The following is a 25,422-nucleotide window of genomic DNA, read 5'->3' on the forward strand; positions in this document are numbered from 1 at the left end:
ATCTACTATAAGATACTACTTGGCATAGCAGTCATTGCAACACAGGGCAGCCCAAGAACCTAGACATGTCTGAGCTAATTAGGCTGCCTGTTTCCACAGTGTTGACCTGAAACTCAGTTGGTCGCCCGTCCATGACCTACTGGAAACTCAAACTCCATCTGGAAAGCCTCAGAAGGCCCAGCAGTACTGATCACAACTAACCAGACAAGGCCAATGCCTGGATTTGGACCTCAGAGTTGGGTGCTAATCTGACAATCACATCCCTACACAAAACTTCCTAGCAGATTGAAACCATGTGCCATATTGGAACTCAAGTCCAGGACATTTGCCTTTCTTGGGCAATATTGTGATATGTGACATCTTACTGCTACCTTCGATTGCTGGTGCTGTTGTTCCATGAGTCCATTAGCTCCTGGGTGGTAAGCAGTAGTGCAGATATGCTTCATGCCTTGGAGGATGGTGAATGCTATAAATAAATACAATTCAGATTGTGTAGCCTTGATCTGTGGAAACATGAAGAGGCAGAGAAAAATGTACAATCCATCCTCAAAAGAATATAGTTGCCACAGTTTCAGTGGTCATATTAATCATAGGGAAGGCTTCTGCCCAATTCAAAAAGCGGTCGATGACTGTAAAGGAGTAAACTTTCAGATGATGATAATAGCCCAATTATGTCTAACTAGATGGGCTCAAATCATCAGTTAGTTGGTCAAAATATGCTAAGTGGTGCTATGAACATCTTCTCTATCATAGACCTGTTCTGCTGAAGATGATATTGGTACTTTGCCAAAATCTCTTTTGTCGATGTAGAACAGCCAATATTATACAAGATTCTCCCAGCACACATTTGTTATGTGATATTCAGCAGTAATTCTATAACTAGACCAGTGCATCTTATCCCTGATCTCATGTATAGTCTGGACAACTCCAAGTGTCCACCCATGCTGTTGCAATTTTCTCATTGACCAATAATAAACCAATGTTGTTGTTGTTGTTGTTGTTGTTGTGGTCTTCAGTCCTGAGACTGGTTTGATGCAGCTCTCCATGCTACTCTATCCTGTGCAAGCTTCTTCATCTCCCAGTACCTACTGCAACCTACATCCTTCTGAATCTGCTTGGTGTATTCATCTCTTGGTCTCCCTCTACGATTTTTACCTTCCACACTGCCCTCCAATACTAAATTGGTGATCCCTTGATGCCTCAGAACATGTCCTACCAACCGATCCCTTCTTCTAGTCAAGTTGTGCCACAAACTTCTCTTCTCCCCAATCCTCTTCAACACCTCCTCATTAGTTATGTGATCTACCCATCTAATCTTCAGCATTCTTCTGTAGCACTGCATTTTGAAAGCTTCTATTCTCTTCTTGTCTAAACTATTTATCATCCATGTTTCACTTCCATACATGGCTACACTCCATACAAATACTTTCAGAAACGACTTCCTCACACTTAAATCTATACTCGATGTTAACAAATTTCTCTTCTTCAGAAACGCTTTCCTTGCTATTGCCAGTCTACATTTTATATCCTCTCTACTTTGACCATCATCATTTATTTTGCTCCACAAATAGCAAAACTCCTTTACTACTTTAAGTGTCTCATTTCCTAATCTAATACCCTAAGCATCACCCAACTTAATTCGACTACATTCCATTATCCTTGTTTTGCTTTTGTTGATGTTCATCTTATATCCTCCTTTCAAGACACTATCCATTCCATTCAACTGCTCTTCCAAGTCCTTTGCTGTCTCTGACAGAATTACAATGTCATCGGCGAACCTCAAAAAGATGGCACATTCTTTTGTGAAGTTTAATTTCTCCCTTCTCAGGAGCTTGGCTATACTCATGTTGTTCCAGTTGATTTGTAATTTTTCAGCACTGGATTACCATTTGTACTTCTTGAACTCTCATATCATCAATTTGTGTTTCTGCTGTGTAGTACAGCAGTACTTCATTCTGGTATGAGACACCTGCATGAATTTTCTTTAAGTATTTTTATCATTTATTCATAATTTCCTGTTTTACAGTCAACATATATTATTGTCCATCCTCCATCCTTACATTTTGCAACATATGGTCTGTGTTCGTAGCTCATTTCTGTTAATTTCTTGTAGATTTTCCTTCTTTCATTTGAGTGACAGTGCTCTTCCATCTGCTTTGTCTTCATTCTTACTTCTTGCTCCCTTTTTCTTCTGCATATTTTTGCTGTTCTCTTTTCACTGCAGAAATCCTACTCTGCTCTTATATTTTGGTGGGGCAATCCTTGTGCAACTAGTAAAATAACATATTTAATGCAATCCCATTCTTCATCTGTGTAGTCTTCTTCTTCTTTCTTTCCATGCTGTTCTTGGGCTAGACGCAAAACAATCCTGTAATGACAGAATAATTTATAATACAAAAAATAAAGCATATTAGTCTGCCATGTAATAAAAAAATAGAAAATGGAGAGTTTTGATAACATTATGAAGAGGATAGGTTGCTGTCCACCATAAGGTAGAGATGAGGAGTCAGAGACAGGCACAAAAAGTCTGATAAACAAATAAGCTTTTCCTTTATCAGTCTTATTGTTGTGCTTGTCTGTGATGCAGTGTCTCCACCATAGCACTCTATCCTTTTCATAACATTGTTGTTATTCAATCCTAGATTTTCAGTTGTCTGAAATGGAGAGTTTTGTAATCCCTGAGTTAGAGCAAAAGACAATTATTAACACTTGTTGATTATACTGAAATACAGAACAAATGACCCTATGCTTTGTCTAGGACTACAAATTTTCAGTTGGCAGAAGGACAACTTCAATTACGGCGATGGAAACCGCTCATGAGTGAAGCTGAAATTAGTATGATAGCTAAATGGTACAACAGACTGAAGAAGTACAAGTTAACCCTTTCAGACCAAATTTTTTTTCTGAAGGAAGGAATTTTATTTTCTTTCTTGTGTTCTAATGCTCTTAGGCGATTTTTTAATGATTTTTGATGCAAATTTTATACACATATATGTACCAATTTTCAAAATGTAGTTTGTACGCTTGGCTTCTTTCTACAAACTAAAATAATTAATTTTGAAATGTTCACTATTGAAATAAATAAACTGACCATTCAATAATTGCCATGCAATGTAACAATAACAATAATGAGTTATACAGTGGAATATAACTAACAAACCACTTCTGCTTATTCTGGTGCCCACAAACTGCTGAATATCACTACATTCACTTGTTGATACTTTTATAGTTATGCCCAACAAGTAGAAGCACTTGTGGATGGGGGAAAGACTGAACATTCACAAATGTGCACAGGGTTTCCATGGAAGAAAAATATCTGTGTTGCAGGTAATACACAAAAGTACACAATTGTAGCCAGAGGGTCTGAAAGGGTTAATAGTCATAAGTGGATGGTAATATACTCAGATCTCAAGAAGGTCCAGTCATAACATTAAGTCCTAGCATAAAAAGCATAGTGCAGAGTCATTGTTGATACTCCAATTGGCTGCAGAGAGGAATACATGAGCTAGCAAATGGATGTTGCTCAGGGTCTGTAGCCACATGGCCTGAAATCAGCTGGCTGAAGGGCCCATCTGACTTGCCAGCCAAAAATGATATGTTGTTCACTGTTTGCAATGATCCGACTGTATGTATATATAGTGAGACTTATCAACTGAACACCATCATCCATTGACATGCCTGGTGGGATTATAAAAGATAGAGACAAACAAAAACATAACTACATACAGTAAGGGAAAGAGATGTAATGAAGCACACTGATAGTATGGCACTGTCCATGGATACATCTGGAAGGATTAAAAGAGGGAAAGACAAACAAAGACATAACAACATAAGGATAAGGGACAAAAATAGAGTAATCAATGATACAAACCACAAGGCAAACTTTGCAAATGAGGATTTTTCCAAGTATTGGAGAGAAAGACAACAAAAATCCCAAATATGTACAGCAACCATAAATAATTATGCAAAACGTACATTATTTTATTACCAACCACAGAGCATGATATTAGCAGAAGAGTACAAATACTAAAAATAAAAAGTTAGCAGGCCTAGATGACATACTAATCTGCATACTGAACAAATGTATGAAGAGCGCACAAGTTCTGTCAATAAGCTTAATAAATGAGTCATTATTAAACTTACCAGAGTATTTAAAACAAGAAAGAGTTGTTCCTCTGCTAAAGAAACATAATGAAAAATATGTACAAAAGTACAGGCCCAGCTCCCTGTTATCATCCTTCCCAAAAATAATAAAATCAGTTATGACAAATAGCTAACTGACTTACTTGAATAAACAAAATTTTCTAAAGTGCATTACACAGCAGGTTCAGAAGTGCAGAATCTGCCATTTTTTAGTTTACAAAAGTGGTACTTAATATTGTTGACAAGGATCAGTGTGACACAGGCATATTCCTAGATATGTCCCAGGTTTCTGATCCTACTGGCCGTAAGATCCTACTAAATAAGCTTATGAATAAGAGGTGTAGCTAACAACTGGTTCTAGTCATACATAACAGATAGGACATACAGTATAGAGGTAACACAAACCTCAAATACGGCAATATTTTAGTGAAACACCTATAAGAATGCAAATACATTAATGTGGGACTTCCTCAATACTGTTTTTGATACATATGAATGTCTTTTTCAGTAGTGTTAGTCACAGTAAAAGAAGTTCTCTTTGCTGATTACAACATTATAGTTACATACTGAGAAAACAAGAGTATTCCTGAGAAATAATGCAAATGAAACCCTCCAGCAATTAACAATTCGTTGATCCGCAATAAACTTACATTGAACACAAAGAAAATAAATGTCACGTTTAGTGACCCCGCCAAATGTGCAAATGGAAGCTACAAGCGTATCAATGTGCATATCATCATACATGTCTAGTGAGGGCATCTGCAGCGGGAAAGCAGCTGACACTGCAGGTCAGTCAGATGAACTTCTGTAGCAGGCAAAATAAGTCTGCCAAGCAGCTAGATCACTTCAGTTGCTAGTATCTGATTTTCCTCTGCAAGTGAGCTATGACCACCATTGCTGTTTACTTGCCCAATTTAGCCATGTGCTGGATAATGTTTTAGCTGATGGCTGTATGGTTTCCATCACAGTATGATTTAAGTGGAACTATGCTTAGTATCATAATTTCCATATGCATGGATAATGGAGTAGTAGTGCTCTGGCTCATCTCAGTTTCCATGAGGAATGATTGCTCATATTATTCCTGTAAAATCTATTATTGTTTGGTTTCACAGACAATTTTAATCTGTTGAAACATAACATTTATTTGTGTTTAATAAATACTGTTCAACTTAATGTAATAGTTACCATGAATTTCAGTCCAAAAAGGGAAAATGACATCAACATAAATGTAGACAGTAACCCCACAGACTGTATAATAAAATTTCTATGAAGGAATAGTACTCCTCAGCTAAAGTAGTGTGGACACACACAGACACTTACAAAGAGAATGTCATCAGTATGTCCATAAGAGTCCAACCATCAGCGTATAACGGTTAGTTCTTTTCTGTTACATACTGTTCACACACATACACTCCATTTTCATCCACAGAATTCTTTTCTAGGGAACAAATGCACAAAATACGAACACAGGAAGAGCCACTTAAGGAACTTCACACAAGCAACTTTTCATTTGATGTCCCCTCCCCCTCTTTTAGCTGGTACTGTTTCACTCCTGTCAGTTTCCACTACACATTGTGGTATGTCCTGAAAACAAAGCTTGCATTTGGGTGCTTGGTGCACGAAGTGGCTGCCATGAATAGTGATTTGCCATGTATAGAAACTTCCCACTGTGGCACCTCTGCTGCCCCTCTCATCTCGATGTCCCAAGAGGGTCACTTGGACCTTAAACTGGCCCTGAACACATATTTGAAACCACAGAAAAGGGATATAAGTATAATAACCCTAAATAGTAATTGGGCTCATAGTAAAATTCTGTTCAAAATATGAGAAATTTTAACTACACCATAAGAGTACATTTACCAGTCATTTAATCGTATAAAAAAAAGACTTGATAATTACTTCCTCAACAGCTCTGTCCATGACCATGTAACAAGATCTAGTATGAACTTGCATTTACCATGAAATAATATATAAAAAACTTGAAACAGCATTTCATAACATGGAATAAAATCACACAACAAACTGCCTAAGGAGATTAAAGAAATTACTACAACAAACTTACTTTAAACAAATTTAGTTACAAAGTACCCAGAAACATATAAATTTACAAAGAGAACATCATGAAATTTTCCTCTTGAAAGGTCTCATGTGTATATTATTACATATTTTCAGAGACCACTCATAAAATTGAACACGGTTGCATTATTTTCTTATAATTTTTATAAAAGAGAAAAATTACTTCCCCAGACAGTTAAAAAAGACAGATATAAAATTCAAATAATCAAAGATTTAATCTGATCTGCCTATCAAGTCATATTTTGACAAAGAAAAAGAAAGTAATTGGATATTTCATAGGGGAGATGGGTGAAGACAGTTGGCATTACATAAACTAACAAGAAGTTAAATCACTGCCGGAGAAAAGTATAAGAAACATTTATTGTGGGTAAGAGATTTTTAATATTTAAGATTTCAAATACATATTTCTCAATCTTTTCACAAACAATACAATTTCAATGCTTTAGTGTCTGTAAATTAAAAATTCACATAATTCTGCATGACTAAACACATTCTCTAAAAGTGCTTACCTGTCCAAATGAAGGACTGTTATTCTCTGATGAACAAAAAAATATAAGAGCGACTGTTGGTAATGTCAATGGAAGAAAAATTTGTAGCGACTTCCTGTTGCTTACAGCTTCTAGCTGCAGTCGTTTTGGTCCCTAAAATTTTTTTGCAAGATGAATCAGTGGATGAAAAACAGGTGGTGAAGCATTAAAGTTTCTTATATTTAAGAATACAAATTAATGGTAAAATGTAGTCTGTGTAAAGCTGAGATGCGTTGCAGTGTAATTCTAACTATTCATACTTCTTGAGTTTGTTGGAGAGAATCAATGTCATTGACCATAAAAGAAACACAAATTGAGAAATGTTAGGGTGTGTTAATTTCTTAATGTAATGAAAAGTCAATAAAAAATTTAAAAACTTGGGATCTTGCAGCAGGGAATCAGAGCATAATTAATCAGAACATAATTTTAAAATGTAAAGTCACTCAAATTACTGTGTTTACCAAACGGAATTTCGTTACATCACAAGGCATTCTATATTATAAGCGGCAGATTAGTGTAACTATGTTGACATCAAACTGTGTTTTAACTATTTTTTCTAAGATGAATATTATTATTACACAAAGTTAAGATAACTCAACAAATTACCTCAGCATCTCTCATCCGTCTTCTTAATTCATAATCAGGGAAAGAGGGAAACTGAGCATCTTTCCAAATCTGATATGGATTTGTTTCAAAATTATTCAAAATGTAGATGGCATAACTGGTGTTGGAATCTAGAACAATTTCATTCAATTCAGAAATAATTTTAAAAATTTAATGACACTGACATCAGGACAGAGAATGCTAAAAATGACAAGGTACAAACAGCTTAATACATACATAAATAAATAAGTAAGCAAAGTAATAGCAAAAAGTAGAAAAAACTGAAAGGTACTGACGGTATTTTATCTTTTGAAATAACCCACTCATTTCAGAAGCTTGGAAAGTGACCAATTGAACTTGCCTATGCAATTAAATATTTTTAGAAGACCATTTCTTATCAGTGTCCTCCATTAACCTTTGGAGTGGAATAATAGAATACAAAACACAGGGTAACCAATTGTTCAATTGTTGTGCACAAGAATATTTCAGATATTATTAAATGCCATAATAATATCATATACTCAGTTATAAAGAAAAAATTTAAAAATTCAAAGAGAGATAGATGCCAGGAAGAGAAATGCAAAAATATGTGACATTTACTAGACAGCAAAACTCCAGTATTGGATATGCCACTGTATTACTTATAGAAAAATCTATTTCCTTATTAATAGCTCGCAACAAGTTATTTAAATGGCTTCAACATTTTTTGGTAGGGTATATTAAACAAATCATATCAACTGTACCCAAAACATATATAAAAATATCTAATAATAATTATACTGTAAACTTTTTTTTATGTCCATTTTAAGCTTTGTTACTTGTCTTCAATTTGTGTTTTTGTTAATCTGAGGATACAATATCGGAAAATAGTGACATGAAGATTACTCAAAACAAACAAACAATTGCAGTTTTAAGTTTCTCATCAAGTTGCAACTGAACTCATTCAATTGCAAATCTTAAGGGTCTTTGTAGTAGAATGTAAATTCTACTGTGAACACTTGAAAGGAAGTGTGGCCTACTTGAAAATTTTTTGTGTGCCTTTTATTGTGGGTGACTACATTGCAGTTCATCTGGAATTAATTTTCAGTTTTTGATATTAGGTACAAAAAGTGATAAAAAAGTAAATACAATGGGAAGAGAAGGCAAGAATTCAGAGAAGAACAATGCAAGAATTTTGAGGAAATATTTATAAAACATGTTGTTATTAGTTACCTAAAGTTATGTATGAACCCAAAGATTGACACTAATCTGTCTGTCTCTGTCTCACTCCCTCTTTAATTGCAGTCTTTATGTGTCTGACTTTGTGTGTTACGCTGTCTAGTTTATCTGAGAAATATACCTGTCTGAAGAGCAGTGGGTTCTAAATACTTCAAGTACTGTGGTGGGTTTATATCTGCAAGTGCAAGAAGAAACAGAAAGGGTGTCAGAAGTTACACAATGAACTCACATCATTCCAACATTACATGCAACAACTGCTGTAGACATTGCCAATGTTGCAATTATATCAGCTGATGAATATGCTGATCTACTGTTCAAGCTTATTCAAGCATACACTAAAACACTTACAACTGGATTTTGAACTGTGTTGCTTAATGTTGCTGTGAAGCCCACAGAAAACCAATCATCATTCACATCCAAATAGTAGTACTTTCTCTGTAGAATACCACTTATCATATGACCCAACAGTTAAGAATTACTTCTTAAGCTTCCACTGCGCATTGCAGCTAAGACAAATTCCAGCTGAACTGCATGTTAACTATGCTCATGTTCATATGTGTGCAGAATTAAACCAAACAATGGAAAGGCCTGGGTGGAATAACAACAATATGAAAATGCTAGATTGCTACTCACCACATAGAGGAGGTGCTGAGTCACAGCCAAGAACAAAGAAAAATACTGCTAAAATATTAAGGTTTCCGACATGCTCTTTCTTCGAAAACAGAAAATACACAAGTATTCACACAAGCACAACTCACGCACACATGGCCACAGTTCCTGGCTCTGGACCTCTAGCTGCAATCATATCTACACCTACATCTCATTTCATCTACATATATACTCTGGAAATCACTGTGAGGTGCATGGCAGAGAGTATGTCCCATAATATCAGTTATTGTGGTTTCTTGCTGTTCCATTCATGTAGGGAGTGCAGGAAGAATGAGTGTATGAATATGTCTGTGCCTGCAGTAATTATTCTAATCATATCCTCATGATCTAATATTAACAACAATCTACTGGGGTAGGGGCGTGGGATAAAGAGGAGGCATTGGGTAGGGATGGGGGTGGTTAGGAAGGTGGGGGTAGGCATGGGGAAGATACTGAGCTGCCTTTGGGAGTGTGCATGGATGGGATGGGATAGGGTGGGGAGAGGATAGGGATGTTAGGTGCTGTGTTAGAAGGCTGTACTGGGATTGGCAGATTGGGGGGGGGGGGAGGTGGAAAAAGAGGGGAAGAAGAAAGAAGTATATGAGGGGAAAAGACTAGTGAGAGCACTGGTGGAATAGACGGAGTGTATAGTGCAGGAGTAGAAGAGGAGAAGTGGATAAGTGGGTAGGGAACAGGGACTAGTAAAGGTTGAGGTCAGGGGGTTTGGGAAACATTGAATATGTTGTATGGAGAGTTCTCACATGTGTAATTCAGAAAAGCTGGTGTTGGTAGGAAGAATCCACACAATGCTGGATGTGAATCAGTCATTAAGGTGAAGCATGTTGAGCATCATGTTCAGCAACTGGGTGATCAAGCTGTTTCTTAGCCACAGTTTTATGGTGGCCATTCATGCAGACAGACAGCCTGTTAGGTGCCATGCCCAAACAGAATGTGGCACAATGGCTGCAGCTTAGTTTGTAGATCAGATGGTTGTTTTCACAGGTATGCTTGCCAGTGATGTGGTAGGAGATGCCCGTAACAGGACTGGGGTAGATGATGCAGGGATATGATGGAACAAGGACAGACATGGATACTGTGTAGGCTCAATGGGTGGAAGAATACCACTGTCAGAGAGGGTGGATGAATAGGGAGAGGATATTTTTTATTTCAGGCACAATGAGAGGAATGCAAAGCCCTGACAGAGAATGTGATTCAGTTGCTCCAGTCCTGGATGGTACTTTGTCACCAAATGAGTGTTCCTTAGTGTGTATGTGGGAGGTGGTAGGTGACTGGAGAGACAGGGCACAGGAGATATGATTCTTTTTCAGTGCCTGTAGGATAATTGAGTGACAGAGTACAAGGGACAGTCAAAAAGTTTCTAGCTTGAGATACTTACCACAATGTCTTGCACAAACAACAACACCTACTTTTATGGTAACCCTTTGTGGGTAAGCAACTCAAATTCTGTAGCTCCAGCTTCGATAGTTTTGCTGCTAGGCTGCATTGTATACCATAGTGTAAGCAAAATGGTGAATATCAAGAGAATCAAGAACTGTGCTGTGATTGAATATCTTCATTGGAAGGGAATGACACCCAAGAAAATTGCAGGGGACATGTGGAATGCACTTAAGGACAGTTCTCTGTCTTATGCAACAGTGAAAAACTGGGTGTCCAACTTCAAATGTGGAAGAATGAGTACAGAAGATGTGCCAAGGAGTGGGAGACCTGTCACCATAGCCACTGATGAAGTAGTGACTGCAATTCACGATACAATTTTGCAGGACCATCAGACAACATTGAAGCACATTGAAACCACATTTGGAATATCCCTTGGGTGTGCTTATGACATTGTTGTGGATATTTTGGGAATGCAGAAAGTTTCATCTCAGTGGATCCCGAAAGACTTGAATGCAGATCAGAGACAGGAGTTGTGCAGTGCTGTGAAGAAATCGTCCATCAATTTGAAGTGGATGAAGACAGCTGTCTTGCAATGTATATGGGGTATGGCAGGTTCACCACTTTGATCCTGAGACAAAACAACAGTCACAACAATGGAAACATCCTTCATCCCCAACCCGAAAGAAATTCCGGGTGTAAAAATCAGCCGGTACGGTGGTGGTATGAGTCTTCTGTGATGCAGAAGGGGTAATTATGGTGGATTACTTGCAGAAGGGTGTAACTGTCAATGCATCATACTGTTACACCCTCCTGCACCATTTGAGAGAAGAGATAAAGAAAAAAACGTGTGAAAAATTGATGCATGGAGTGCTTTTGCATCAGGGCAATCCAGTAGCACACAAAGCCCTCACAACCTTGGAAACCCTGCATGATTGCAGGTTCATATTGTTACATCATCTGTCATATTCCCTAGATTTGGCTCCATCAGACGTTTATCCTTTCTCAAACCTAAAAAAAGGACCTCAAAGGAGTACAGTTTAACAACGATGATGCAGTGAACACTTGGTTGGACTTGAAATTGAAGACTTTTATTTAAATGGTTTGCAGAAGTTATCTGAACATGCCCACAAATACATTAGTGTACACAGGTGTTATATTGAAAAACAAATTGGTATTATGAAATTTCTGTCATTTTTTATTTGTCAGGTTAGAAAATTTTTCGACCTCCCCCCCCCCCCCCCCCCCCCCCTTGTACATGATTCCAATCTGTTTACTGATTTTATATAACACCAACACTTCTTAAAATTTTTAGTCAGGGCATGTGACAAAATTTTACTTTCACATTATAGTGTTGTCAGTCAATAATTGCATCAGACCAACAGTCAACCACTACAAATATCGTCATTGACGCTGCCATTCCAATGAAGCTTGTGGCACACCTCCCTACAGTTGCAAGGCACCATGGCCACGTAGTGGTTATGAAATACAGCTGCAAGGAACAAGTGTGACAGTTCTGTCTTAGGTTCCATCTGGAGAGGAGTTCAAGTTTCACAGAGTCATGACATCAACATTCAGATGAGCTTATGCTACGCATGTATATTCAGAGTGTCTACTTGCATCTAGTGGATAATTGTTCCTAGTACCTGCATATCGTGCAGTTCCATGTCTTCAACTGCTTCCTTCTTTACTTGGAAATCAAGAGTTATACTTCAAGAATGAAATTTTCACTCTGCAACAGAGTGCGAGCTGATATTGTGATGGTTTGCCTGCTTTATTTCTTTGTTTATTGTTCTCAGTGTTGACGTACTGCATTGCTATATTGGATGAAAAATGGGGAGTAGAAGTCAAGCATGGACTACTTTAAATGATTAGCTAACAGGTGCACATTTGCATTTCACAGTTGTTTACTTTCACAGTTCCCAACTGCCCATATACACATTTAATATGGCCAGTGCACTATTGTTTAACTTTCGATAAGCCTCACTAATAGTTTGCAAGCAAACACCATTGCGTTATGTATTGAACAAACACTGTCACTGTTTTAACACACGGCATAATTGTGTTACGCTTATTTCACAGTTAATTTGATGCATTGTTGTTCTTGTTCCAACCAACACATGTTCTTGTCTGAAACTTGGCCATGGACTGAGTGTCTCGGGACCAAAAATTGGGTCTTTATATATCCTCACAATAATAGGTATTGAGACTACACATTGTCCAAAGTTTAATTTACAGAAATTACAATTAAAACTTAACTCATTAAATTAACTGAATACATCATAAAATTGGTTCTTTTTAACAGTTTCTCCTACTGAGAGGGTTAAGATGAATTATTTGTTTGAATCATGAAATTAACAAATATTGTTACGCAAACAATACTTTTGACAAAACTTTTAATTTCTTTGGAATTAATTAGGGGCTGACTTTGTTAAAATGTTTTCAATTAGAGCCAAATAAATACTTAAAGAATGCTAGTGTTTTGTCTTCCAAATGTTTATAATTATTATGGAATTTATATTTGTTTATAAGTCAACAATAGATTTTAAGTTATGAAACAATTACTGATTTCATCCTATAACAAAAGATACTAACTAGGTATAATCGAACTAAATTAGAAAATCAATTACATACATAAAACAAAGCACAAATTTAGATCTGGTTTCTTTAAACCTGAAGGCCAACCGATCTCTTTTATGAAAATGCACATTATACTCATATATGTTAATGGTAATTAGTTAAGAATAAAATGAATTTTAAGGAGGCAGATGGGAAAACAAGAGGGGAAGTAAAATCATCCCAGCTTGCTTCATCACAACAGGAAACTTCCTTGTGGATTAAAACTGTGTGCAACATCAACACACGGACTCAGGAACTCTGCATTTCGCGGGCAAATGCTCTGCCAATTGTGCTACCCAAGCATGACTCACAAGATGTCCTCACAGCTTCACTTCTGCCAGTACCTCATCTCTTACCTTCCAAACTTCACAGAAGCTCTCCTGCAAAACTTGCAGAACTAGCACTCCTGGAAGAAAGGATATTGTGGAGACATGGCTTTCCACAGCCTGGGGGTTGTTTCCAGAACAAAATTTTCACTCTGCAGTTGAGTGTTAATTGATATAAAACCTCCTGGTGGATTAAAACTGTGTGCTGGACTGAGACTCGAAGTCAGGACCTTTGCCTTTCATGGGCAAATGCTCTACCAACTGAGCTACCCAAACACGACTCATGACCCATCCTTGCAGCTTCACTTCCACCAATACCTTGTCTTCTACCTTCCAAACTTCACAGAAGATCTCATGCAAAACTTGCAGAACTAGCACTCCTGGAAGAAAGGATATTGTAGAGACATGGCTTTGCAACAGCCTGGGGGATGTTTCCAGAGGGAAATTTTCACTCTGCAGTGGAGTGTGTACTGATATGAAATTACTAGCACATTAAAACTGTGTGTTGGACCGTGACTCAAACCCAAGACCTTTGCCTTTTGTGGATTCTGCAAGTTTCATGGGAGAGCTTGTAACCTCCCCCTTACTAACTGACCTATCCTACTTGCAATATAAAATATGACAGTGGATTGCGTGTATGCCTAATTGGATAAGGCTATCTTTCCCAAAGAAATAATACTGATAAGTAGGAGGAAAGTGTACAACAGACCCTTCTGGTGCAAAAGTCTACTAAAATTAAAATGTAATTAAACTGAACAGGGTTACAATTTGGAAAAATGAAAGTTATTTTGTGCATTCACTCACGAACAACACTGGACAGAAAAGGGGTATACCACAGATCATGAATTCAGAAGTTACACTAATGAACGAAAAGGAAATAATTAACAGTCACCAGCCCACAGCCCACTGTGGCAATTTACATCCAAAATCCTGTACAAGATGACGGGAAAGAAAAACATGTATTGTTAAACACTGATGTGGCAACTGAAGGTTGTCACCTTTTTTTCTTAGTTTAACTGATTATTATTTAAACAAATTTTATTAATCAAATCACATTCAGTTGTGCTGTTGGGTTAGCCATTAATACTTTCTACCAATGAACAGTCTTACTTCAGTGCTGTGCAAACGATGAAACTCAGAGCTGACGATGAATCTGTGTTGCTGGAATTGCTGCTGTTGTTGAAGACGGTAGCATCTTGTGGAGCACAGTTAATTACAGGAGTGGGCAATCATAATTAATACAACCTCTTCTGCTCATCCACTGTCCTTATTCCTGCTACTAAACATCTGGCTGGCACGCATACATGATGCCGCCGAAATGGTACACTCTACTGCGAGAGTGTTAACACCACACTTCCGCACACTACAAGCACTGGAACCTATCTCCCTCTCTCCTCACGCTCCGTGCAACTCCCTACCCAAAGATGTTACAATGCACAAGCACTGCTATTATCGTTGCTAGTCAATGCAAATAACAATTCTTTTGGCTTTTCCCCAGAGCTTACAAGTTTCACAGTAAGACAAAAATAAATACAATGAAATGTCAACAGACTTCTACCTAAATTTACACATACAGTGAAACAATGTCCTTACTTATTAAAAGAAAGCATTTAAATTACAAATATTTACATAAAATTCAGCAAAAAAATTATATATTAGTAGCAGGTGCCATGCACCCTGCATTTTTGGTGTTACAAGCTTCTGTGAAGTTTGGAAGGTAGGAGATGAGGTACTGGCGGAAGTGAAGAGGTGGGGCAGGTCATGAGTCTTGCTTGGGTAACTCAGTTCGTAGAGCATTTGTCCACAAAAGGCAAAGGTCCCGAGTTCAAGTCTCAGTCTGGCACACAGTTTTAACCCACCAGGAAGTTTTAAGAGTTATACTTGTGTACATAATTCCATGTGTGGTTAACTCAGTTATAGCAATGGATTCCTACAAAGATAAGTGTATTTCAGCATTAAATAAAGGGTTATATTATCTGGCTATTAATTCAAATTAATTTTCTGTTTGTCCACCTATGTGCACAAAAGGAGAATACTTCGTACTAATTTGTCAACTTTTTCAGTCTTGTTTTGTGTGTTAGTTGGGTAAGAGTGAATATTATATCTGTCACTACCCCAGTGCCAGGCTTGTTATCAACCAAAATTTTACAGTTATGGGGACAGTGTATTGACCAGTTATTACAAACACTATATTCACATTCAACCAGTGGAGCAAGTTCCTCAGGTACCTGAGTTCCAAAGTTTGCGGGGCAAAGTGAAATCTGGGCAGAACATGTGGCCCAGCTTACAGCACACATTCATGCCGCCATCACAGGTAACTAGCACATTTTTCATTTGTTGTTCACAGCAGATGCAGAGGTGTTCCATTTGGCACTCAAATTATTCCAAGATTTTCGTCCTGACAAAGTGCCATATGATGAACTAGTGTCCAAACTGTCTGATCATTTTGAATTTCAAATACATGTAGGAGCTGCTAGGTATACATTCTTTCGGCTCAAACAGAAGTTTGAGCAATCCTATAAACAGGTTAACAAGACAGAGTAAGTTCAGGTGTTTCTGTGGCTTAAGTTATAGTGATGTAATGCTTCAACATGCTATCATTCATATTGTTTTACATGCATGCATTCAGGCCTTTATTCTGAAGCTTCCTAACCCCAAACCCAGACTTGAAAACTATGTTGTCAATAATTGAGTCTCAGGAATAGCAGACATTGCTGAACTTGATATGAGAGCTACACCTATTTTTATGGTGAAGAGTGAGCAACTTCAGACATCAGCCTCCACCCCCGTCTCCCCCACCCACCTGCTCAGGGTGGACGTGGCCCGAGGACTCAGTTTCATGCTAACAAGTCCCTCTGTTGGTGCACAGTGCTGCACAAACACGGAAGCATTGCCCACGTTATTATAGTGCACAAGACAGGGCACAGAGTCCTTTCCAGCAGGCAAAGTGTTTCACATGCGACAAGCAGGCCACATCCAATGTGTCTTCAGCAATCTGGTGCCACACAGTTTTCAGTCAATGCCAGACTCTTTCCCACAGGACATGTATGTGCACACAGACATGTTGGTAGTTCAACCTGATTACTAGGACAGTCTTCAGTGATCAACAGGCAGTCTAACAAATTGTTTGTACATTTGCATGTGGCAAATCAGAATGTGAAGTTTCAGTTAGACAATGGGGTGACTGTTACACTGCTCATCCACATATAATATGAATGTTCAAGTAGCCTGCAGCTCCAGCAGCCAAGTGCCATGCTATCAGCATTTACTGGTCACAATATTCCTGTTTTAGGTGAGTGTAGTTTGCCTGCTACTTTCTGTGGTTCTATGAAAATAGTTTCTCTTTCACGTCCTATGTTCACAAGACAATACAAACATTTTTCAAATGGATAGTTTTGATTTATTTGGTTTGACAATTCAAAGGAATGTGTTGCAAGTAAATTCAGCTTTGCCACTTGCTAGTGTCAATGCATTGTGTGACATGTACAGTTCTTTGTTTGATGGTGTCATCAGTGCTTCAGGCCCATGTTATATAAAAAGATAATGTACAGCCAACATTTTTTCAAGCTCAACCTGTCCCAAATGCTCTATGGAACCAGGCAGCAGCAGATCTGCAGTGTTGGCAAGCTGTGTCTGCAAAGCACTGAGCATCCCCTTTGGTTGTTCTACCAAAGCCATTGGATCATCTAAGACTGTGCACTTTAAAAGTTACTGACAATCCACAAACTGTTGTTCCTTCTTGTTTTTTCAAAAATTGACATAAAGGAGGCATACTGCAACTGCCTTTGGAGGCAGCATCCAAAAAGATTTTTGTGATCAACACCCATCTGAATCCGTTTTGGTGTCATTGGTTACTGTTTGGTAGTGCAATGGTCTCAGCAATATTTCAGAGGTACTTGGAGCAACTTACTTCAGAAGCACCATCATATGCTAATTACTTGGCTGACACAGTCGTCTCTGGCTGTATGCTGGATGAACATTTGTAGAACCTCGAAGCAGTGGTCAAAGTGTTATCGAAGGAGGGTTTAAAGAGTAACCATTTCAAATATTCATTTTTTAACACAGAAATAGAGTGGCTGGATCATCTGGATCATGTGATTACTGCGTGTGACATTCATACATCTTGCTGGCATTTGTGTGCGATTCATGATTTGCCTGCCCCCAAAAATGTGACAGAACTACAAACAGTCATGGGAAAATTGACATCTTACATTTGTTTCATACCTAATGCTCATCACATTGTTGCTCCACTGAATCATTTGCACTGCAAGGGCATTTCTTTTGTTTGGTCTAGTGTGTTGTTTATTAGAGTTACCCTCAGGCATTAATACTGTTAAATCAAGGTATCCATGTGGCATACAACATATATTCAACAAGAGCAAGGAACAATTAATTACTACAAAACAAAGAATAAAGATATGTCAATGAACACATCACCAAGAATAAATACTTCAAGCAGTGAGTGATGCCAGAATACACATCACTGTAACATACAGTCACTACATGTGATTCTCAGATCATTTTTCAGTGCTTAAAGGGTTCACTACTAAGTGATTAAGTGACCAGTGTCTTATACACCTTGACTCCTCCAATCCTATTAATCTTGCAGTGGACTCCTCCTCTTATGGTATTGGTGCAGTGTTGTCACACCATGTGGGCTCCACAGACAGGCCAACTGCCTTTGCATCAAAGATACTGTATAAGGAACATTTCAATTACAGACAGCTGGTAAAAAAAGCCTCTGTCTATCATTCATGGGGCTACTCAATTCCATCAACACTTATGCAGATGCCAATTTTACTTGATTATGGACCACAGGTTGATGATGGCCTTGTTTGGTTCCTCGCAACCTGTCCTAGCTCGTACATTGCAGAAGTTACCACGGTGGGCCCTATTGTTGTCTAATTACCAATATGAGTTGACATATTAGCCTACCACTAAGCATTTCAATTCTGACCTGCTATTGTCCCTACCAGTAAGCTCCAATGCCAACTTGGATTCATTGGAGGACTTGGGTTTCCATATCGACTCTCAGAAGATGCTCATGTTGAAAGACTTTCTGGTGACTTTTCATTGAGTGGCAGTGCAACGGCATTGGACCCAGCTTTGAGTGGGGTTCTTGATTTTGTTTGCCAAGGGTGGTCTCATAGCATTGTCGTATCTGCCACATTACAGTACACCACTACTTTGCACATGGTCAAGTCATTTCAGTGCAGATGGTTATTCTCCTCCTTCATTCAGAAAGTGGAGATTCTTGTGTAATGGTTCCTCAGTCCCTCTAGCAGGAAGTACTCAAACTGTTACAAAGGGGTCATTAGGGTGTCATCTGGACCAAACAGTTAGCCAAGCGCCATTGTACATGACCAGAGACAAACTCTCAGATAGAGACAATGACTTACAGTATTCTATGTGAGCAGGGCATCAGGCCGCTCCTGCTCAGTATTAATTTCATTGGCCTTGCCCTGCTGGACCATGGTAACAGCTGCAAATTGACTTTTCTGATCCATATTGGAATACCCACTGGTTATTGGTGGTGAACACTTACAGCAAATTCCCCTTCATCAAACCCATGACCTCCACTATGTCTGTGAGTACTGTGTTGACCCTGACTTCAATTTTTTTGTAATGAAGGTTTGCCAGAAGTAACAGTGTCTGATAATGAGCCACAATTCATGTTACATAAATCTGAACAATTTTGCGTGATAGTGGCACACAGCATATCCTCACAGCCTTCTCCCAACCACAGTCCAATGGCGATGTGGAACAGTTTGTCCGAACCTTCAAGTCATAGATGGACAAGTTGTGGGCCACACACTCACAGGACCAGGCCCTCAAAATTTTTTAGTCATCTTGTTGTTCCTTGCCCAAGGTGGCAAGTCACCAGTGGAACTCCTGCATGGACATTGCTCCATCTCCTGTGTCCACCCGAACTGATCTCTGTCTTGCTGCCTAGTTCTAAGTTTTGCCCTAAGCAACTGGGCTCTTTGGCAGGAATTATGGATATGAATGTGGTATGATGTCTGAGGTGCTTTTGCAGTTCAATGGGGCTGCACTGGCAGCATCAAAACCAGCTTAGGCGTGTTACTTCTCAAGATACTGCAACTCCGTTTATGTTCATGGACCCAGATTGTTCCCAGGGCCTGTAGCAGCTGCTGTCAAGTATGCAGTTGTTACCTGCCATAGCATGGTAATCTCCTCAGCTGGGGACATCTATGGAGGCCGATCTGCAGCTGCCTTCTGTGCACAGCCGCAATAGTAACCTTGTGCCACAGCCAGCAGAGGAGTTGCCTCCAGTCATCCGGTTGGGCACCTCAGAAAGTCTTATCACTGTCTTTGATGCCTCATCTGCATCAGTGCCCTTGTCTTCACCTACAAATGCTGGTGCACACCCTGTGGTTGGTTTTCGGGTCGGTGTTTCTGGCCATGTTCGGGGCAAATGTCAGATTGTGGGCAGGTGCTTGATGCCAATTATAGTCTCAGCTCTTGTCCTGCAATTGAGTTGGCATTCCATCCTCCTGCCTGCCATTGTGCTCCACATCCATACACTACACCCATGCATATTTAAGGGAGAAAGACTGTCAATCACTGACTACATCACACTAGCTGTCACAAAGATGGTGCATATCCCTACAGCATTACTGATGGCACCAATCCAGACGAGCCTTGTCCCATGTGCCCTGAGAGTTCTGAGGTATCACTGCTGCATAGTATTTATGAAATATGGTCACAAGGTACAAGTTCCTTCTTGGGTTCCAATTGGAGAAGAGTTCAAGTTCCACAGTCGCCATGTCAATGCTCAGTCAAGATTATGTCAAACTTGTATATTCAGAGTGTTTATTTGCATCCAACAGACAAGTGTTTGTAGTAACTTCAGTTAGAACATTGTGAGTTTCATGCCTAAAGACTTGTCATATGACATAGTTCAATATCTTCAGCTGCTTCCTTGTTTATTTGAAAATCAAGGAGAATACATCATAAATTCACTGAATGCTTCTTGTATTGCTCTATTTATGCTCACTTTGGCTTCATTCAGCTTTTATTTGCCTACTACACTTTCACTTCATTTAAATCAGGACTAAGACTCTGCTTTTGCAGCAAGTTTCTAACAAAGGTATTGAACTGCAATGGGTCTTCACCATCTCTCACAACCTTATTTAACACATAGTTGTTATAAGACACAGTGGTCCATTACTTTGTGTTTTATACATTTGTGATCCACATATTTTTTTTCAGAGTGAAATATTGATGTTGAATACTTGTATCAGATCTCAACTGGTCTAATTCTACCTGCGCAACTGCCAGATCAGAACTGAGTTTTAAGATAGCTTGTTCCCTCTCCATAACCATGGTATGATATGCACAGCTACTATAGTGCCAAAAGCTACTCACATTTTGAATCAAACTGCTTGCTTCACAGCTTCAAGTATGAAAAAACTGAAACATTTCTATATACTCTCTTCTACAGTGTTGTGACAGTTTTTAGTTTAGAAAGATTATTTAGTGATGGATGTTCAACAATAAATTATGATTAAAATGTTTCCAATTACAGATGACATTTTCCAAAAGTGAATCACCTAGTGCTACAGCACAGACTGAGACTAGATTAAGTTGCACTTACTAATCAAATAGTTCCATTAAAACATAGTAACACAATTAGTTACTCTTTATCACCTGTGCAGAGTCTGTCCCATCTGCCTGTGACATCAGCATCCCACATGAGGGAACAGTGATGCAGGATGCCTTAATCACAGTGGGTGAAATCAGAGCAAATGTTTATGGTATGACAAAGGTTACTGTCAAAGACGAAAACACAGCCTCATGTCTTAGCCACTGGACATCAGGGCCCACTACCCAAGCACTGTGGATTGACAGCAGTGCCAGAGATCATAATCAACAAGCAGACTATTTTCCTACACCACTCACGTTATCAAAAATAGTCCCAGAAGAGCCATCCACTAATCGCCCTTATAAGCTGGTTCACCACTGGCCAGAAGGCCGTTCGACACAACACCCGGACTTGTAGGGATCTCCCAGCCCAACTGCAACATCCATGCATCTCACCTGCTGGTAGTCTCGCCCAGATCATCAGAAGTGGCAGCTTTGGACTGTGGCTCAAGAGTGTTGTGTAATGGTGGTCTGGCCTCTCTGGACAGCTTCATGGTAATGCTGTGCCGACCACTCTCTAGTAGTTTTGTTTCCTTTTCTTTGGTGGACTTTCTCAAGTGAGAGACTTGTGTGGAAAAGATATAAGATCCAAAGTGGGATCCATACTTTTGTTTTGTTTCAACTACTTTGTCAACATCAGCTATGTTTTTGTTCATTGGTTTTTTCAATAAAAACAGATAGAGGGATATGATTCTCATTTTGTCTCTGCTGCTGCAGATACAGCCAGAATTCATTGAAGAAAAGCTCATAATTACTCTTTATATAATACTGCCTACTGTTTACTACAATTACTACAGCATGTAGTTTTGCCTTCACTGAAAAAGAGAGGAAAAAAAATTCTGTAGATATCTTGGTATCCAGTACTCTTACAAAGACAGCTGAAACTTACTGATTCACAATATGCAAACCATTTCTCTCGATTACACACCATTCTTTAGATCAACCATTTACACATGTAAAAAAACTGTATTAAAAATGACACACACGGACAGTAGTTTAACTGCAACATTTATTTCTGCATGGAGCACTAATGAATATGACATTAAGTATAATACACACAGAAAATATATTCATGAAAAATTCTTCCTTAATTTAACATTGCTTTGAATTTTCTGGCTGTAGACTTGCATTTGGGATGAGCATTTGACATGCCATGCTGAAGCATCTAGCAGTAGAGAGTCAACATTTCAATCCTCTTTCAGTCCTGCAGTGTGACCGCATCACCAACATGTGCTGATGAAAATAACTATCATGTTCATCACTGACTGAAACTAGGTTATAGGAGAACCAGTCAAGAGTGTGAGATTAGGAGAAATTTTAAGGGACATCTTGCAACCCATTTGTCTGCACATAATATAAATCATGAATATGATATACTGAACATGGAACTAAGTAGCTTACAGTTTTTAAATAGTTACTACAGTCACGGGAAGATCATTTACATAGGTTAAGAACAAGAATAGACACAGTACACAAACTTGTGAGACTCCATATTTTATGTTAATTTATTCTGAGTTTAGTTTTATTCCTTTGATGCAGATGGCCAATGTGGTCTCTGCTTCCTTTTATGAGTGTGTGACTGTATCAGTGCAAGACAGATAGCATTAATGCCATAGAATTTCATTTTGTTGAGTAGGATGCTATGGTCGATACAATAAAAGTGCATAGAAGGGTCATCAAATTGACAAACACAATAGACTTTGTTGGTTAGCTCTGTCAGAAATTAATGTTTGTAAGTCATATATGGATTTCTATGTGGAGAATCTTTTACAACAAACAAAGTGAGAGGCAGATTACACGTCATGCAATGACAAATGAATCAAATTGTAGGTCATTGTGTCAAATATATTTTAACAGATGGGAAGGGGCAAACTGCTCTGTATTTAGAATTGATTTTCTTACCTCCATTTTTATAAACATGTTTTACTATTGTACATTTACATTTAAAAGGAAATGTGCCATGATTCACATGTTTTTAATATTCTGTTGTAAACATCACCAAAACCATAATAAACACCATGTGATTTTTGTAATTTGCTTAAGCTAGTTAGTGATGTATTGCAATGTCTGCAGGAGTAAATCTAATGTGTCTTTATTTGATTGTTTATTGTCAGTTACAATACAATGATAGTTGTTAGACTAGTACACAGGAGATAGCATCTGTGACACTAGATGTTAAGAGTTAAAAAACTATCTGGACTTGTTTCACATTGTAGAGATTTTTCCCTTATGATGGTGTCCATGGAACACAATGTATGAATGAATGAATAAATGGCTGGACTGTGGACATAGGTTATTTACATTCATGTTATCAAATATATCTTCTGGTGCTTTTTGTAGCAAACAATAACAAATTTTTAATAGAACTATAAGATGACCACTACAATGATGCCAGGTTAACACAACTTTTATCATGAGTCCGTGACCACAACAAAAATATGGGATTCAATTTTATAGAATAAATGTTTTTGACAAGTTAGTATCTCCAGGTTAACATAGGACAATATTAACGTAGTGCCAATTAAAAGACAAAGTATTTCTCATTTGTCATATTTTTTCCAAGGTAACTGAATTACTAGACCCACAGAATAATGTTTAATATTAATAATCAAGAATGGATACAGCTCCAGAAAAAAGTACAAATAATACACTCCTGGAAATGGAAAAAAGAACACATTGACACCACTGTGTCAGACCCACCATACTTGCTCCGGACACTGCGAGAGGGCTGTACAAGCAATGATCACACGCACAGCACAGCGGACACACCAGGAACCGCGGTGTTGGCCGTCGAATGGCGCTAGCTGTGCAGCATTTGTGCACCGCCGCCGTCAGTGTCAGCCAGTTTGCCGTGGCATACGGAGCTCCATCGCAGTCTTTAACACTGGTAGCATGCCGCGACAGTGTGGACATGAACCGTATGTGCAGTTGACGGACTTTGAGCGAGGGCGTATAGTGGGCATGCGGGAGGCCGGGTGGACGTACTGCCGAATTGCTCAACACGTGGGGCGTGAGGTCTCCACAGTACATCGATGTTGTCGCCAGTGGTCGGCCGAAGGTGCACGTGCCCGTCGACCTGGGACCGGACCGCAGCGATGCACGGATGCACGCCAAGCCCGTAGGATCCTACGCAGTGCCGTAGGGGACCGCACCGCCACTTCCCAGCAAATTAGGGACACTGTTGCTCCTGGGGTATCGGCGAGGACCATTCGCAACCGTCTCCATGAGACTGGGCTACGGTCCCGCACACCGTTAGGCCGTCTTCCGCTCACGCCCCAACATCGTGCAGCCCGCCTCCAGTGGTGTCGTGACAGGCGTGAATGGAGGGACGAATGGAGACGTGTCGTCTTCAGCGATGAGAGTCGCTTCTGCCTTGGTGCCAATGATGGTCGTAGGCGTGTTTGGCGCCGTGCAGGTGAGCGCCACAATCAGGACTGCATACAACCGAGGCACACAGGGCCAACACCCGGCATCATGGTGTGGGGAGCGATCTCCTACACTGGCCGTACACCACTGGTGATCGTCGAGGGGACACTGAATAGTGCACGGTACATCCAAACCGTCATCAAACCCATCGTTCTACCATTCCTAGACCGGCAAGGGAACTTGCTGTTCCAACAGGACAATGCACGTCCGCATGTATCCCGTGCCACCCAACGTGCTCTAGAAGGTGTAAGTCAACTACCCTGGCCAGCAAGATCTCCGGATCTGTCCCCAATTGAGCATGTTTGGGACTGGATGAAGCGTCGTCTCATGCGGTCTGCACGTCCAGCACGAACGCTGGTCCAACTGAGGCGCCAGGTGGAAATGGCATGGCAAGCCGTTCCACAGGACTACATCCAGCATCTCTACGATCGTCTCCATGGGAGAATAGCAGCCTGCATTGCTGCGAAAGGTGGATATACACTGTACTAGTGCCGACATTGTGCATGCTCTGTTGCCTGTGTCTATGTGCCTGTGGTTCTGTCAGTGTGATCATGTGATGTATCTGACCCCAGGAATGTGTCAATAAAGTTTCCCCTTCCTGGGACAATGAATTCACGGTGTTCTTATTTCAATTTCCAGGAGTGTATATGAAGAGCCATAGAATTAAACATCTGCCACCAGAATTGTGTGTGTGTGTTTGTGTGTGTGTGTGTGTGTGTGTGTGTGTGTGTTTTGGAAAGGCTATTGTGGAACATGTGATTTTCAACAGAAACAAC

At 39.3% G+C, this 25,422-nt stretch overlaps 1 protein-coding gene across 2 annotated transcripts in view; it reads right to left on the minus strand.

Annotated features, from left to right (window-relative positions):
- LOC124612795 (alpha-L-iduronidase) overlaps positions 1 to 25,422 on the minus strand; it is a 244,535-nt gene that overhangs the window by 34,054 nt on the left and 185,059 nt on the right. For both annotated transcript variants that reach the window (XM_047141198.1, XM_047141197.1), the window contains exons 11-12: positions 7,353 to 7,480; positions 6,729 to 6,860 (exon numbers count right to left, since the gene is read on the minus strand). In XM_047141198.1, coding sequence (XP_046997154.1) covers positions 6,729 to 6,860; positions 7,353 to 7,480 — 260 coding nt within the window. The remainder of the gene's footprint in view (positions 1 to 6,728; positions 6,861 to 7,352; positions 7,481 to 25,422) is intronic.

The sequence above is a fragment of the Schistocerca americana genome, chromosome 4 (assembly GCF_021461395.2).
Source record: "Schistocerca americana isolate TAMUIC-IGC-003095 chromosome 4, iqSchAmer2.1, whole genome shotgun sequence".
In the NCBI taxonomy this organism is placed as follows: domain Eukaryota; kingdom Metazoa; phylum Arthropoda; class Insecta; order Orthoptera; family Acrididae; genus Schistocerca; species Schistocerca americana.